Source organism: Phytophthora sojae (assembly GCF_000149755.1).
Source record: "Phytophthora sojae unplaced genomic scaffold PHYSOscaffold_5, whole genome shotgun sequence".
Taxonomy (NCBI): Eukaryota; Oomycota; class Peronosporomycetes; order Peronosporales; family Peronosporaceae; genus Phytophthora; species Phytophthora sojae.
Genome location: NW_009258119.1, coordinates 5098415 through 5113241, shown reverse-complemented (window position 1 = coordinate 5113241; position 14827 = coordinate 5098415). Strand labels below are relative to the sequence as shown.

At 53.7% G+C, this 14827-nt stretch overlaps 1 protein-coding gene across 1 annotated transcript; it reads left to right on the top strand.

The window, feature by feature from the left end:
* Positions 1 to 1829: 1829 nt before the first annotated feature.
* PHYSODRAFT_334164 (hypothetical protein) lies at positions 1830 to 3569 on the top strand (the record flags this gene model as incomplete). The annotated part of the gene is made up of 5 exons (XM_009531425.1): positions 1830 to 1885; positions 2550 to 2854; positions 2929 to 3287; positions 3364 to 3494; positions 3530 to 3569. The coding sequence occupies 5 exons, from the start codon at positions 1830 to 1832 to the stop codon at positions 3567 to 3569; spliced, it is 891 nt and encodes a 296-aa protein (XP_009529720.1).
* Positions 3570 to 14827: the final 11258 nt, after the last annotated feature.

The following is a 14827-nucleotide window of genomic DNA, read 5'->3' as shown; positions in this document are numbered from 1 at the left end:
TTTTAAGTGCATTAAGAAAAAAGGGACCGTAAGATTTGCAATTGGTCTACATGGTACCGATGGTAATAGATGTGAAATAGGTACAGGGTACACTTTGGATACAGGGTACCTAGGCTTAAAAAACGAAATGAACGTTTGATTCGAAAAGTACGGATCCGATTCGGAATTATTTTAAAATAACGGACCAAAAACACAAGTTCCCCTTTTGTTTGACACGGTCTCATTTATTACCCGAGAAACGGCCTTCCATAAGTTAGCTACCAATCTTACCGACACCTTATCGAGTGTCGTTATAATTTTGACCCGACCACAATTGCTTTTTCGTCCACTGCAAATCAACGGATATTTTTACAATTCTGATTGTTGCATCTGATTTCTATCGATTTTAGACGAAGCGTGAGCAGCGGTTTGACACCAAAAGCACAACCATTGGTTTAAACTATTGATTTGTTGGGTGCGTATATAATTTGGCTGTCCCTACAGCTTCACCCTAATTGGTCCTGCGACCTCAACAGGGTTTTTTAATGTAACCATTAATGAGGATTATTTTTCTATCAAGTTTAGTCGGGGCTATGTGCGTGCAAATCCACCCTGGCAGATTTGAAACTTCACTCAAAATCTGGTGTCACTCATAGCCTCCCGACCGGGCCTCCTTGACAAAATGGTGATGTTTGCGCTCTTCTTCTTCAGCACCAAACCTCTCAATGGGCTTGCTGAAACCATGGCTAGATCGCCCTGAATTTCCTCTATCGTTTGAGTACACGTAGTGCATTAGACCCTCACTTCCTTTTTGTATATCGGCCCGGTAATGAGGGCACTCCCAAGGTGATCGATCCGAGGAGATAAACGGACGCAACAAATGTGCCCGGTGAAGAATCAGCCAAAACGATGCGTCTCCCGAGACGCATCTTTGGCCAGGGCAAATCCTCATTGTTGCCAAACAATAATCCTCATCGATGCTCACATTGAAACTCCCTAATAGTCGTGCACCCTTGATAATCAATCCCCCAGTTTTGAAAAAGATTTTCAATTCCAACTTAAATTGAGAAAAGAGGGTGGATTCGGGAAGATCTCGGCAAGACGTATTGCGTGGTAACCGACTCACAGTATCAGCTTAAGATAGCCCGTAACCAGAACGTACGAGTCCGTACACCGTACGGACTCCAGGAGTCAACCCTTAACTCTTAACTGTGTGAATCTCAAACCGCATGTACCGTATACGCGTAGTCCTAAGCGTCGTATAGTTCTAAGGGTCAGTTAGTCAGTAGCCAACGAGTGACGTGTATTCCGAAACAGGTGGCAAATTACTGCATCGCTATTTTAAGGTTTTTGTTGTGCTAAAAAGAGGTATAACTAGGAGTGTGGGCCACTGGACACAGGAGCTCGAACCGTCGACGCAGGCGTGCGGGCCGGCAAGTTCCGCAAACCTGTAGGCTGCTGACCAAGCCTACGAGTGGCAGCAAACTCGCAGATCGAAGGAAGGCCTAGAACGTTAAGGTCTTCGAGCCTGGCAGCAGGTCCTTATCCCGGCCGAGCTCGGCGTGCCCGTGACGCACGGTATCAGGCTGGCCTGGCCAACCCCTAGTCGACGAAGTGTTCAACTCGTTTATCAATATTGGCGCGTAGTACTGCGAGGTGTTCAACGTGGTCGACACAGCCAAGGCAAGTTGTTCGACAAGCTAAAAAATGTAAGCATGATCGGCTTCAACGTATCCGCTCTAAATAAGTACATGGGCACGGTCACGCGGACGCCAGGAATGATAAGGCATTCCGGGACCCTATATCTTCACCATTTTCGACGCCCGCGTGGACGCTGTACGTGCCTGACCATGATCATCTATCTGAACAACGGCAGTCGTCCTTCACATATACTGGTGGAACGCAGGTGCGAGCGGCGGCACCCGCTAGATTGTAAGTACGTTATCAAGACAGCAAGAAACAGTTGAGTATCCTCCTCCCCCGAATTCACCTGCAGGGTCGTGCGCCGGCTCACAGCTTTCGATCTCCTCCATTGCTACTCTCGATACGCACGAAGTTCACTTCTTCTTTTGGAGCTCGGTCGATGAGCTAAATCGCAGTACTGTTCAAGATTAAAATGTGATTTGCTCTAATATGATGATGCCTAGGATTTGCAAATTTGTTTAAGGGGTGACCCTTAGGACTACGATTATACGGTATTTCTCTTTAGCGCGGCCAAGCCGCCTACGGTGTAAATGTATCCGGTTCACTATCTAGCATAGTGAACCCAAGTCATATGCACCATTAGTGGCTCTGAAGCCATGTGCTGGATCTCTCACTGATTTAGGTTAGACAGTGTGTACCCACTTCGCAACCCTTCAGGTAACTCTCGTGTAACCCCGTTACACCCTCCCCCACCAAACCGTGGACACGGGTGTTCACGCTGAACGGTCAACCACCGGGTCTTGTTCCGTCAAGCCTCCTTCTCGAACAAGTCAATCCACGTCGCGTGGACTTGTCTGAGAACTTCTCGGCGCAACGTGCCCTCACGTGACTTCAAGTCATAAAGCCTTTTGGACTTTCGACCGCAGACAGCCCCTCGCGAGACCCGCCTCGGAACCTCGTCCCTCTCGTGCTGCTGCACTGCGTGCCTCCGCACCTCCGCGAACGCCAGCGCCCGCGCGCACACCCTCGACGCCTTCCAGGCTCTCGGTGTCCGAGTACTTCACGGCGCAACGCCTGAAGCGCAGCTCGCAGCGCGCAAGCCCCAGCTGTCCTCGAGCACCAAACCACCAGATCATGGATCCTAGGGAACTCTTTGGTGAAGAGGGCGAGGTGGACGAGTCCATGGAGGGTTCTCCAAACCGAGGAGATGAGGAGATGCGTCCCCACTCACGTGACGCTCCCCGAGTCGCGGCGACGCTTCACCCACATCCCCGACGCGTCGTGAATGGGACGCGCCGGTCCCAGTTCGCTCTCCGAGCCGTCGCGATCCAGACCGCCCCGCGCTCACGGCTCCTGTGCGCCCGCCGAGCCGTCCTCCTGCAGAGCGCGCTGCGCCGCCGAGGGTGGAGCCGCGACCACCGCTGAGGACTCCGAATCCGTTCCCTCAACGCTCCTCTGGTCTCTACGAGATGCGCGCGCTCACTGAGCCACGATATTCACCGCCTCGTGGTGAAGACGGGCCCCTGGGCCCTGTCGTCTCCAACCGCTTGGAAGAAGCTCAGTCCGAGCAGGTCGCGGCGCAGACGGCTCCCATGCACTCCCAGCGCCCTGAACTGTGGTCTCTGCTGAACCCCAGCGTTGCCGACTATGGCTTCCGGCCAGCGGTCCCTCGCGCTGGACCCGATTGGGCCCGCGGCCCGTACTCCGGAGGAGCTCGCACTGGGTACGTCTCTGCGACAGCGACTCCTCACTCCACAGCCTACGACTGTCGCGGAGTATCGCGAGCGGTTTCGGCTGCAAACCCAGCAAAAGTCCGTGCCCGCCATGCGGACGCACCCGGTGGCACTCAACCCGAGAGAGGACTCGATCGAGTACGACGCTCAGTTTGAACGCTGGGCGAGAACAGCCGGAAGCTCAGCTCCATGGAAGCTCTCCGAGCCATGTGACGAGACTGAACGAGGTTTTGCCTCAACTGGTCATCACCTGTCTACTGACCCGACTGAATCCGACATTCGGATTGGCCAAGACTGAACCCGGACCCGGCTGCGCACCGAGCGACACGATCTGAGCTGAGAATCGGCTGTGTTCCGCGGAGCGAAGTGCGCTCAAGCCTAGGATGGACCCTTCAGGCCTGGAAGTCTGCGTTCAGACGAGAAACCCTGAATGCACTCGATCCGTCCAGGCCGCCCCCGTCCTTAAGCGGGTTGACACATTGAGGCCGTCAAAAACACCTGCACGAACGTATCGTGTATGGTGTCCCGCCTCGCCCTGAACGCACATAGAATTCGTGTACCCGGAGCTCAGCCACCCCAGTGAAGTCGTGTCCATGGTGTCCAGACCGCTGACCACCCGGAAGAAGTCCCGCCAAGTGCCCCACGACTAAGTGAAGAGTCAACCTACCCTTGGCCACAATGACTTGGGTATGGTTTCAGCCTTGGGCACAAGTTGCCTTTGGCCGCAGACCTTGGACGCACTGCGTTCAGGCCTGCCGACTCTGAAACCCGGTTTCAAGGATGCGGGTTCAAGGGAACCTTGGTCGCATGCGGCCAAGGTTTCCCAAAAGCCAGTCATGCACAAAGACACGGGTTAGAGCTGGGGAAGAATCCGGTAGAAAGTGTCTAATTCAACCGTTCCAGTATACTAAAGTCAAGATATTCACCAGACGCGTGGCGAATAACACAGAAGAACGCTACGAGAGAGATATCTTTACACAAAGCCTAGCGATAGTCTAGCAGATAACAATCAGAGAGTTCGTTTTACCCCCTACTGCGCAAGTCGTCGAGGGATCGGGTCCGCTGTCTTTAAGGACAAGGGCAGTGCGGAGCTCTCCACACACATTCAAATCCAGTTACGTGGGGATCAGTTTGCTCCGGCTGCTGAAGTGATCCACGTATTCCATTTCCCAGCTGGGCCCTGCATGGAGGTGAGGGTGGTGTCCCATTTTATGTTAACGATTGATATCTCGGGTGGTTCGGTAGCAGTCGCCCCCGGGAATAGTTTGATTGACTGCGTTTAGGATCGGATTGCATTTGGTCTGTATATTTCCCTTATCTGAGGGTGGTGCGCGTATGAAAGTGCGTTCAAGGTTGACCAGTACCTTGATCGCAGATTAGTTGACTGGTATACGTCCCACCGGCCGAGGGTCTAAGAACAACTAGCGGCTGTGTATTTGTGCATAAGTCTGCATTTGTATTGGTTACCTGAAAGTGGTGTGTATTTCTGGGGTTCTAACTCGTGGTAGTAACCCTGATTCTTCACCCACTTTTCGAACTTCAGCCATTTGGGAGAAGTGCGTTCAGACAAGTGAACGTTATGCTCGGCGAACTCAAGGCTTTCAACCACACAGACAACTCACCTGGTGATCGATCCAGGCTCCCCGAAGATAAACGACACCGATAGGGATTCATAAGGTGCCACGCCACCCTGGCCGCATTTTCCCCAGAACCTGCGTTCAAGGAAATCTGCGTTTAGAGTTTACCTCCCCAAAACGGTTTACTCGTAACACCTTTCTGGGCTACCGCTATACACCTGGGCGTAAAAGGTTTCACCGACCTCGTCACAGCCAGCTTCAGCGAAGTGGATGTTCGTATCGAACGTAAGCTCCGCTTCGCATTCGCGAAGGTCCGAGCCATGCGCAGCCTTTCGGCGATCTCCCAACCGCAGCCCCAGTTTAGCGCTGCACGCTTCGCTCCTTCGAGCACTCCAGGCGCTCCTCTCCGCAAGGGAGTGAGCGCTGTGGCTCAGGGTCAGCCTCGGAGCAATGTGGCTGACCCACCAGCTTATTGCCGGGAAGCGCGGGACGGCCGGCGTGCCGGCCTTGATCCCATGGGGCGCTGGTGATCAAGCCGATCAAAAGCGTTCACGACGTCTGGGCAGTCTTGGCGGAGGGACACCTCAAACTCCCATGAGTTGTCGGAGTGAGGGTACCCTCGCCATTTCACCAGATACTGGTTTTGACCCCGGCACCGCCGCTTTGCCAGGAGGCGCTCCACATGGTAATGCAGATCCCCATGGTCATCGAGCAGAACCGGTGTGGGGCCCGTTGCGACTAAAGGTGAGCACCTTGAGACGCGACAGCAGGCGATCCGCCTTCGGGACCACGTCCACGACATCGACGCGCGTCTGACACGTTGTGCGACTGGTCTCGACGAGCTCGCGGAGCGGGTGGATGGGCCTGGTGTACCTCGCGAGGTCTGGGACCGGCTTGGAACCTTGGGGGGGGCTTCGTCCGTCTGAACGGGTGGGGAACTACTTTCGCGATCGCGAAGAGCGACACGCTCGAGAGTTCTTGGTTCTACAGCGTGATCAGGCTGTACTTAAAGGCCAGATCGAACTCCTGGCCCGCATGCAGGCCCCGCCTGCTGCGCCTCGCGCGCCGGTTGCTGCGCCTCGCGCGCCGGTTGCTGCGCCTCGCGCGCCGGTTGCTGCGCCTCTTGTGCACCTTCGGCTGTGGGCCCTGTGCGTGCGGCACCTCCGGCGTCGACCCTTCCGCCTGTACCTGCGGTGCCCGCGTCGATGGTCGCGTCTTCGGCGCCTGCGACTGCGTCCTCGACGACCGCGACCTCCGCGCCTGTGACCTGGTCACCCTCGGTGCCTCCATCCGCACCTGCATCGGGTCCTGGTACGGCTTGAGCAAGCCCATGTAGAAGACGGGGTGCGTCCGCATCTTTCTCGGAAGATTGAGCGTGTACGCAAGGCCCTTCTTGGCCACAACCTTGAAAGGTCCGATGAAGCGCGGGAGCAACTTTGTCTTAAAGACGGCTGACACTGCATCTGTAGGTAGGTTTCTAGCATTAAGCAGCACCAGGTCACCGACCTCATAACTTTCAACATTGCTTCTGCCCCTGGCATCTGCATGTTCGTTTTGCTTATCTTGGCTCTCAGCCATCGCGTCACGGATATGTCGCAAGACACTCAGACGCGTCGACAAGAAAGCGTCAACCTGTTTACGAACAGTAGCTGGGCTGATATCGGCTAGCCGATCAGCTAAATCGACCCCCCCCCCTCCCCCATCAAGCCCGAGGCCACCACGTGGCGGCGTCAGTGGGACGCGGGATGAGACAAACTGTTCACGTAGAACGGCGTGTAGCCTGTTGAGGCGTGCACGGCGTTGTTCAACACAAACTCAACGAGTGGCAACATGGCGCTTCGGCGTCTCGGCGCAAATGCTGCGGAGCACGTCCTCGACGACGCGATTAACGCGCTCGGTCTGACCATCGGTCTGCGAATGGTCCGCCGAGGACATGTCCAGCTTGGTGCCAAGCACCGCAAAGACCGCGCTCCAGAAGTTGCCCGTGAAGCGGGGGTCTCGGTCCGAGACAATCGACTCAGGGAGTCCGTGTTGTCGAAACACTCGGTCCAAGAACAGCATTGCTGTACCTTTACCATCGATGGTATCCGGCACAGCTGCAATGTGAGCCATCTTGCTCAGTCGGTCAACGAAGACCACGACTCCTGTATTGCCCGCCGCATCCGCCGGCAGACCAAATACAAAGTCAATACTCATGGATTGCCAGCAGCCTGCAGGGACAGGCAAACTCGCCAACGGCGCTGCGGCATCAGGTGACGACTTCACTCGCTGACACGTCTCGCACGTGCGCACATAAGTGCTCGTCCACTTGTACACATGAGCCAGTTAATAATCCGGCCTGCGCGACAGCGCGTCCGCAGGGACATTCTGCCTGCCAGGCTTGTACTTCACCTCGAACTTGTACTCCGCAAAGAAGGACATCCAACGGGCCATCCTTTGCGAGAGGTGAGGCGACTGAGTCTCAGTGCGTAACGACACATGATCCGTGTAAATCACGAACGGCTGAGAGCCCAACAGGAGGGCCCTGAACTTGACGAGCGCGTACTTCATCACAAGTAACTCTTTGTCATGGACAGGATAGTTATTCTCCACGGCCTTCTGCCGGCGAGATTCGAGGGCCACCGCACGCTCGCGCACCGCGGCGCCAGCTTGCAGTAGGTCACAGTCGAGGACAAAGACCGAGGCGTCACAGACGACACTAAACGGATGCGTGGGGTCTGACAAAGCCAGAATAGGCGCATGAAGGAGACTGCCCTTAATTGCCGCAAACGCATCTTGATGCTCGGTGTCCCAACACCACTCCGCATCCTTCTTCAGGAGATTGGAGAGTAGACCAGCCATCTCAGCGTAGTTCTTGCTGTACTTGTGCAAGTAATTGGCCAAGCCAATCCACTTGCGAAGATCCTTCTGGTTCTTGGGAACCGGCCAGTCAATAATGGCCTTGACCTTGACCGGGTCGGCCCTCGGGCCACGCTTCCCGATGAAGCACCCTAGAATTGGGATCTCTTCCGCTCCGAAGATGCATTTGTCAATGTTGGCGTACAACTTGTTTTGAAGCCTGCACTAGAGTACAGCAAGGGGGTGCTCCACGTAGTTCTCTATGTCAGTCTTCCTGTGCTCCGCACGACGCTGGACAAAGATGTCATCGAAGTACGTTTGTGCGTACGCCCGACGGGGCCAGAACCGTTGCGTCACAAGACGGTTAAACGTCTCTGGCGCGTTCGAAAGCCCTTTTGGCATAACCAACTACTCCCAGAGCATGCCGCTCGGATTACTCACCGCAGAGAGGGGAATGTCGCTCGTCATCATGAACAATTGGTAATATTCATCGACCCAGTCGAGCGCACTGTACATCGTACACCCTGCCATGTTGTTCTGAAGAACATCCTTTCGATGAATCGGCGTCTGTGCCGAAATGGTAGCGGCATTCAGCTTGTTAAAAGTATGCGCGATACGCCACTTGCCAATTGGCTTTCTGACACAGAACGTCGGCGTAGAGTGTGGAGACTTGGTCTCACGCACCACACCCGCCTCGTGCATCACACGGAAGAACGCATCAATGACGTCGCACTGCTCCTTCGGTAAGGGCCTCTGCCTCGTCACGCTGTACTTCGTTCCCGGAACGAGATCGATTTCGTGTCGAACACCTCGATCCGGAGGTAGCCCCGAGGGCGGCTCCTTCGATACCACGTCCTGGTAATCCTTTACCACTTGATACAAGTGATCCGACGGGTCCTTCAGGATCGCCGATCCGCTCCGCGCATTCAGCGCCCCCATAGTGCCGGGGAGCTCCAGTGTCTTTATCGACACCCAGCAAAGCGTCGCACGACATGCAGCCTCCACTGAGTGTGTTACGTGCCACTCCACGACCTCCATCCGGGCAGGCCCCTTGTCCTTCGGTATATTGCCGACCGCGCTGTCCCTGGCACGCAGCAGGGCGTCGCCCTCAGACGCACGCCCGCTCAGCGGAATTAGTGCCGCTCCACATCCTTGATGCAGGCAACGCCCATTCACTCGCCTTCCTGTCGACCGCGCCTTCACCGGCACGCAGCAGAGCATCGCCCTCACACGCACACGCCCGCTCAGCGGAATTCGTGCCGCTCCAGCTGTCGTCCGCGAGCCACGCTGGAAACGCTCGTTCTCGACACAATCAGTGTCCACCAACTCGGAAACTTCGATGCCCAGCGCATTGACCGACTTGGTCCAGTGCTCCCGCCAGGCCCGAAGCGCTTCTGCTTCCTAGCAGAGGTGGGTTCATGACGTGCCAATGCTCCGCCAGGAGGGAAGTGCGTAGCACGAAGGGTCTTCGACCTCCAATCTATCCAAGGCTCGTGGCGTTCCAGCCACGCTATACCAAGGATGAGATTATATCTCGAATATTGGTCAAAGACCAGATAGCAATCAACGCTATCGAAATCCAAAAACTTTACGCCCAGGTCAACAGGGACCGTAGGCACCGTGGCACGAGTGCTCGTCGCGGGACGGACAGTAATGATGTCACTCCCATGTGCTATCAGCGCCTCAGCGTAATACTGACTTTCGTTCATCGTAGAATACCGGACGTAGTTACCCGACGCTCCCGAGCCGATTAAAATTATCCATGGCTTCGCAAAGCCCTTCACAAACGCTTGGACGCCTAGCAAGCCCGGCTTGCATGCACGTTCCGTGTTAGAGAGTACGGTTTTCTTCGGGGCTAAGGCCTGTCGACCTCCACCTCGCCGAGCCTCAATAGAACTTAGTTCTTCCCCAGCAGGTCGACCCGCACCAACGGGGACTTGTCGCTTCCCCGAGACGAACCAGAGCCTTCGCTCGGACTCGAAGAGCGACTTGACGAAGCCTGCCGCTGATGGAGCAGCGGGCACCCAGCACGAAGGTGACGGGTGTCACCACAGATGAAGCATCTGCGGATACCGCGCCGCCGCTCAGCAGCACGAAGCTCGGCTTCTTCGTCTTCAGCTTAGCTGAGGCTCATGGGTTCGGGACCATTCGACGAGCTAGCGTAAGGCGCATTCCACCCAAGACTCGACGACTTAAAGTTGTGCTCCACATTCAATACGACGCTCACAGCCTCTTTATAAAAGCTCGGGTGGGTTCGGAACACCTTCGCCCTGGTGTTGCCAGGACGAAGGCCCTCCATGAACACCGTGACGGTGACTGCCTCCGGCAACGGGTCAGTAGATATTCCTGCAATGAGAGCTCTCAGCTCTTGGACATAGTCCACTAACTCCTTCGTGCTCTGCCGAGTAGCCAGGAAGCGTGAACACACGCGATACGCCTCGTTAGGCGGAGCAAACACTCGGGACAATAGCTGTTTCAGCTGGTCTCACGTCGGGAAGGCCACCTCGACCGACGTCCCGGACGTTAGTGCCCACTCTCGCTCGCCCACCGAGTTGCGAGATAGCTAGTGCCCTGCATTGCGACTCCGACCGGAGTAGAGCTGAGCTCATAGCCATTTCACCCCCACGGGTCCAAAGCATCAAGCTTTGATCCTCCTTGCCTTCGAAGGTCTGTGGGTCTTGTTCCCGCGTCGGACGACGAAGGGGGCGCTTGGGGCGCCCTGGCGGTCGCCATCCTCTGCTTGCTGTGCTCTAGAAGAGCATTCTCGTAGCTTGAAAACGCCTTGAGACGCGCATTCACCGCGTCGGGGCGCAAGTTGCGTCACGCCCTCCGGGCTCAGCAAGGACATAAGCTTTTAAGCGCATCCTGCTGGTTTGGGGGAAAGTGAGCGAACTGCTCCATCTCCACAGAGCGTCAGCCTATTCAGACCCAGGTGTCGGATTGACTACAAGTGCTACCAAGTGCTACCAAGAGCAGCGGGGCTGCCGTAGCTTTCTCCTCAGAGGAAGACGTAACAGACTCACATAGTTTCAGCTTAAGATAGTCCGTTCTAACCAGAACGTACGACTCCATACACCTTATGGACTCCAAGAGTCAACACTTAACTAACTGTGTGAATCTCAAACTGAATGTATTTCTCGTTAGCGCGGCCAAGCGCCTACGGTGTAAATGTATCCAGTTCACTATCTAGCATAGTGAACCCAAGTCAAATGCACAATCAGTGGCTCTAAAGCCATGTACTGATTCTCTCACTGATTTAGGTTAGACAGTGTGTACCCACTTCGTAACCCTTCGGGTCACTCTCGTGTACCCCGTTACAAACGGTGTATAATCCGTGTTTCCGTATAGGACTAGGGTAATTGTATACTGAGACCAAGTATAGTCTCCGAACATATAAAACCTGTTGAGTCATGGATATCCATACTTTCGTTTGTCAGGGCGAGTTTGCCTAGGCCGAGATCTGCAAGATTGAAGAGCAATGTCGACCCGCTGATCAAGATGCTTATCACCAATGCCGAAATGACAACCGTGACGAAGGCCCTGACGCCCCTCGTCTGGAGCCAGACGGTAACGGACCCGGTGTGCGCCCGTCCCTAGCTTACACGTACCAATGAGGAAGTTTAGACTCGAATTGAGTGACACCAAGCAGTCAGGCGTGGGTAAAATCAACTTTTTTTGTGTTAGGGCCAGGGCGGCTACCCTGGGCTGATGTGATCCACTCAAATACAGGTCAACATCTGATTAGCTGAAATGATGACTGACTTCCCCACTTCAGCCAACCACGTTCACCGCCAGTACACGGAATTAACTACTTTATGTTATATTAATCTGCCTACTTATGTAACTAGGGGCCATTACACAGACCGTGAGTAATTCGGCAAGACCTTGGATATACCACCTCAAACTAGCTTCTTAGCGGCTGTCTAGTGAGCCCAGTCCCATCAAAACCGGTTAACGAGTCCATGGCACGCCATTACAATGATACTTAACACTCATGTCTTCATCAACATGAACTCAAACGAATACGTTAAGCTTCCCATGCCTGGATAGTGCTGATGCGACTCTGTTCTAACGGGAGGACGCGACGTCAAACCTGGAATACAGATGAACTGCCCTGCTACCGGCGCGCTCCTTTTCAGCCCATGAATTTCAATGTTGGCGTACGACTCTTTATTAAAGATTACCCCCCTCCCCCCTACAAAATCTCATGTATGCTGAGCATGTATGAGTACAAAACATTGCGTGAAGAATGGATATGGTGAATGGGGGCGTTAAACCATTGCGAAAGAGGAAATAAAGAATCCAAATGAACTATTGCTGCAACAGCGCTGGGTCATTCGAGCGGGTGGTACCCTGATCGCTTTCCCTCTTCTGATCGGGTTTAACCATCATGCGTTTGCTGTTGGGACTCAAATAGTTGCGTTGGCTCAGTTCAACCAATGCATGAACGCAACTACCGTATATGACAGAAAAAAGCATTCGCTAGCTTGCTCGAAAATGCAGGCATCTAAATGTCTCGAAAATGCCCTGTTTTGGCATTCTCGATGCTGAAAATGCCGATTTTTGTCATGACCTTTTTATTACCTGCAGATCCCAATTTTAATCATTTTTAGGTGCTGTCTGGATTGGTTTTTACTTGAATTTTGTATGTGTAGTTTAAGTATTACAACTATTTATCAGAATGTGCATGAAATATAGTATTTTACCGAATTATATCATGTCAAAGCCCTAGTAATGCCTTGTTGCTGTGTCATCATGGATGTCCCAAAAGGGCGCTTGTGTCATGTAAAAACTGGCAAAATGCCAGGTTTTGTTATTTTTGCGAAAAAAGGCCGATAATGCCGACTTTTGTCGTGTGCTTTTTTCGGTCATATACGGTAACAAACTTCAGGTGGTACTTGCACGGCCACCACCCGAGGGCAATATCGACCTCCCAACCGTTGACGTGCTGTCCGCCCAGTACCTTCATCCTTGTGTAATTACTTCCCATCTGCGCAGCGATAGCCAGATATTATTCTATGCGTTGTGTACTCTCCACATAAATTCTTGGGGGGGCTGAGAAAACAGTTACAATTCCTTCGCGCTGCAGTTCCACCAAAACCGAAGGCTCCGTAGTGTGATCATTGACATCGAATGTCACCGTTTGCGCTACCTCGAGAACGGCCGCCGTCTCTCCTCGAACTTCCATACCCCGTGTTCATGCCTGTAACTATCACCGTGTCACCCGGATATGTAGTATCGATAACCCGGTCGGGTTATCTGTTGTTTGGGAGCAGCTTTATCCAGCCCAGGTCTGCAATTTTTTCTTCCTGTCTGCGTTGATGACGTACAGGTTCCCCGCACTGCTGTCAGGGGACTTGAGAATGGCGGTTCAGAATAATTTCTTTTTCATCCTCCCGCTGAATAGCAGCAATACAATCTTGCCAAGGCGTTTGGGTTCGAGGTGGGTGTCGTGCTCAACATCCAGCGATGCGTGGATCGAATGCTGGGGTTCGTCAGCAGGATCGATGAAGCGGCAATCCTAGCGGCGATCAGACACGCCACCTTGACCGCCATCGAAGGATCCCAAAATTCGATCCCTTGCCAAACAGCAAAACGTTTCATGCCCTTTATCCTCCGGCCGATTCAGCACCCCCGTCTGTCGAAGGGTGGTTAGCCCCTTTGGAATCGTGGCGGCGGTCGCAGAACGGCGCCTGGTTATCTAGGACAACGCTCTTCGCGCTAGAGATAGCCATTTTGTCGACTGCGGCCGTTTGGTCTGCCCCAGGGAGATCCCGAATTCCTGGGTACTATCTCCCGGTGCAGTCCATTCTCCATCAGCCCGATACCGCCGACCGTTTGTTAAACGGTGAGACTCGTCGCTTTCGTGGACCACAGGCCGTCGTGTCTACAGAATGTCCCCCATGGCTTCCACTTAGCTCGATAGTCTTCAGTAGTATGCCATAGCTGGTGCCCATGCTGCCCTTTTAATTTGCGGACGAGGGGCATTCTTGCGTGGTGTAAGCGGTGGTTGCGTAAAATTAAAGTCGTTCCGTTGCTTGCATTGGCCCAAGTTAGGCTAGGAGTACGCTACTATGTTTCAATTTTTCAAGTAGGTCGGAAGGGTTGGGCCGATAACATGCGTGTGGTTAACTCAATTTACGTTTGGAGTAGTACCAATGCCGTGAGGTTGCTTGTTGTTGTCGCTTCGAAAGACGTATTGATGCTGCCTTGATTGCTTCTTATTTTGGCATTGATGGCTGCGACTGTGATCTTGAACTTGCAGTTGCTGGAACCACTTTTTGCGGGCTATCTGGGGTAGTTAGAATTGCTCGACAGTATCTGTCAGTCGCCCTATCGCTTGATACTGGTTCAGTGACGATAGCACAACTTGCGCTGTCCCGTCTTGGCGTTCTCAGTCTGCAACTGTAAATACAATAAAATCTTGCTTCTGCGAATGGTCGACCTGTTTGCACTGTCGCTCGTTCGTTGTCTTTATCCCCTGCACTTCGTCTTCCAGTTTACTCATTCGCACTCTCAGCTGCTTGTTTTTGAGTAATAACCAGTTGAGCATGGGTCCGTCGTGTAATTTCACTAATGCACTTGGTCGAGCGCGAGGACTAGATCGGAGGTCTGTAGTCAAGCTGTTTGCTGAAGGTGAGGAAGCAAAACACCCGCATCAAACGTGGGCGGGACGCAATCGAGGAACACTCGTTGCAGATCGAGCTCCTCCATGGAAACCAAGAAACTAATTTCCAGATCATGCTCGCATACCAGCAAGTCATGCAAATCCGCGCGGATGTAGACAAGTGGTGCCAAGAACAAGCCTAGGCGGAGTTAAAGTCGAGGCTGGACAGGGCGACTTCTAAGGTTCGGGTTCCCAGTAAAACACAGAGCTCCCCACGTTGACTAATCTGGAAGATGGGCGTGTATGTTCGTGCAGAGCTCGAACAGCAGTGTGTAACGTTCGCGTCGGTTAGGGTTGAACACGAAAAATGGTTCCATGCCCAATTGGATTCACATCACTCCGAGAAAATGGAGCAACAAATGCAGATTGCGCTCCAGGCGAAGAAGCAA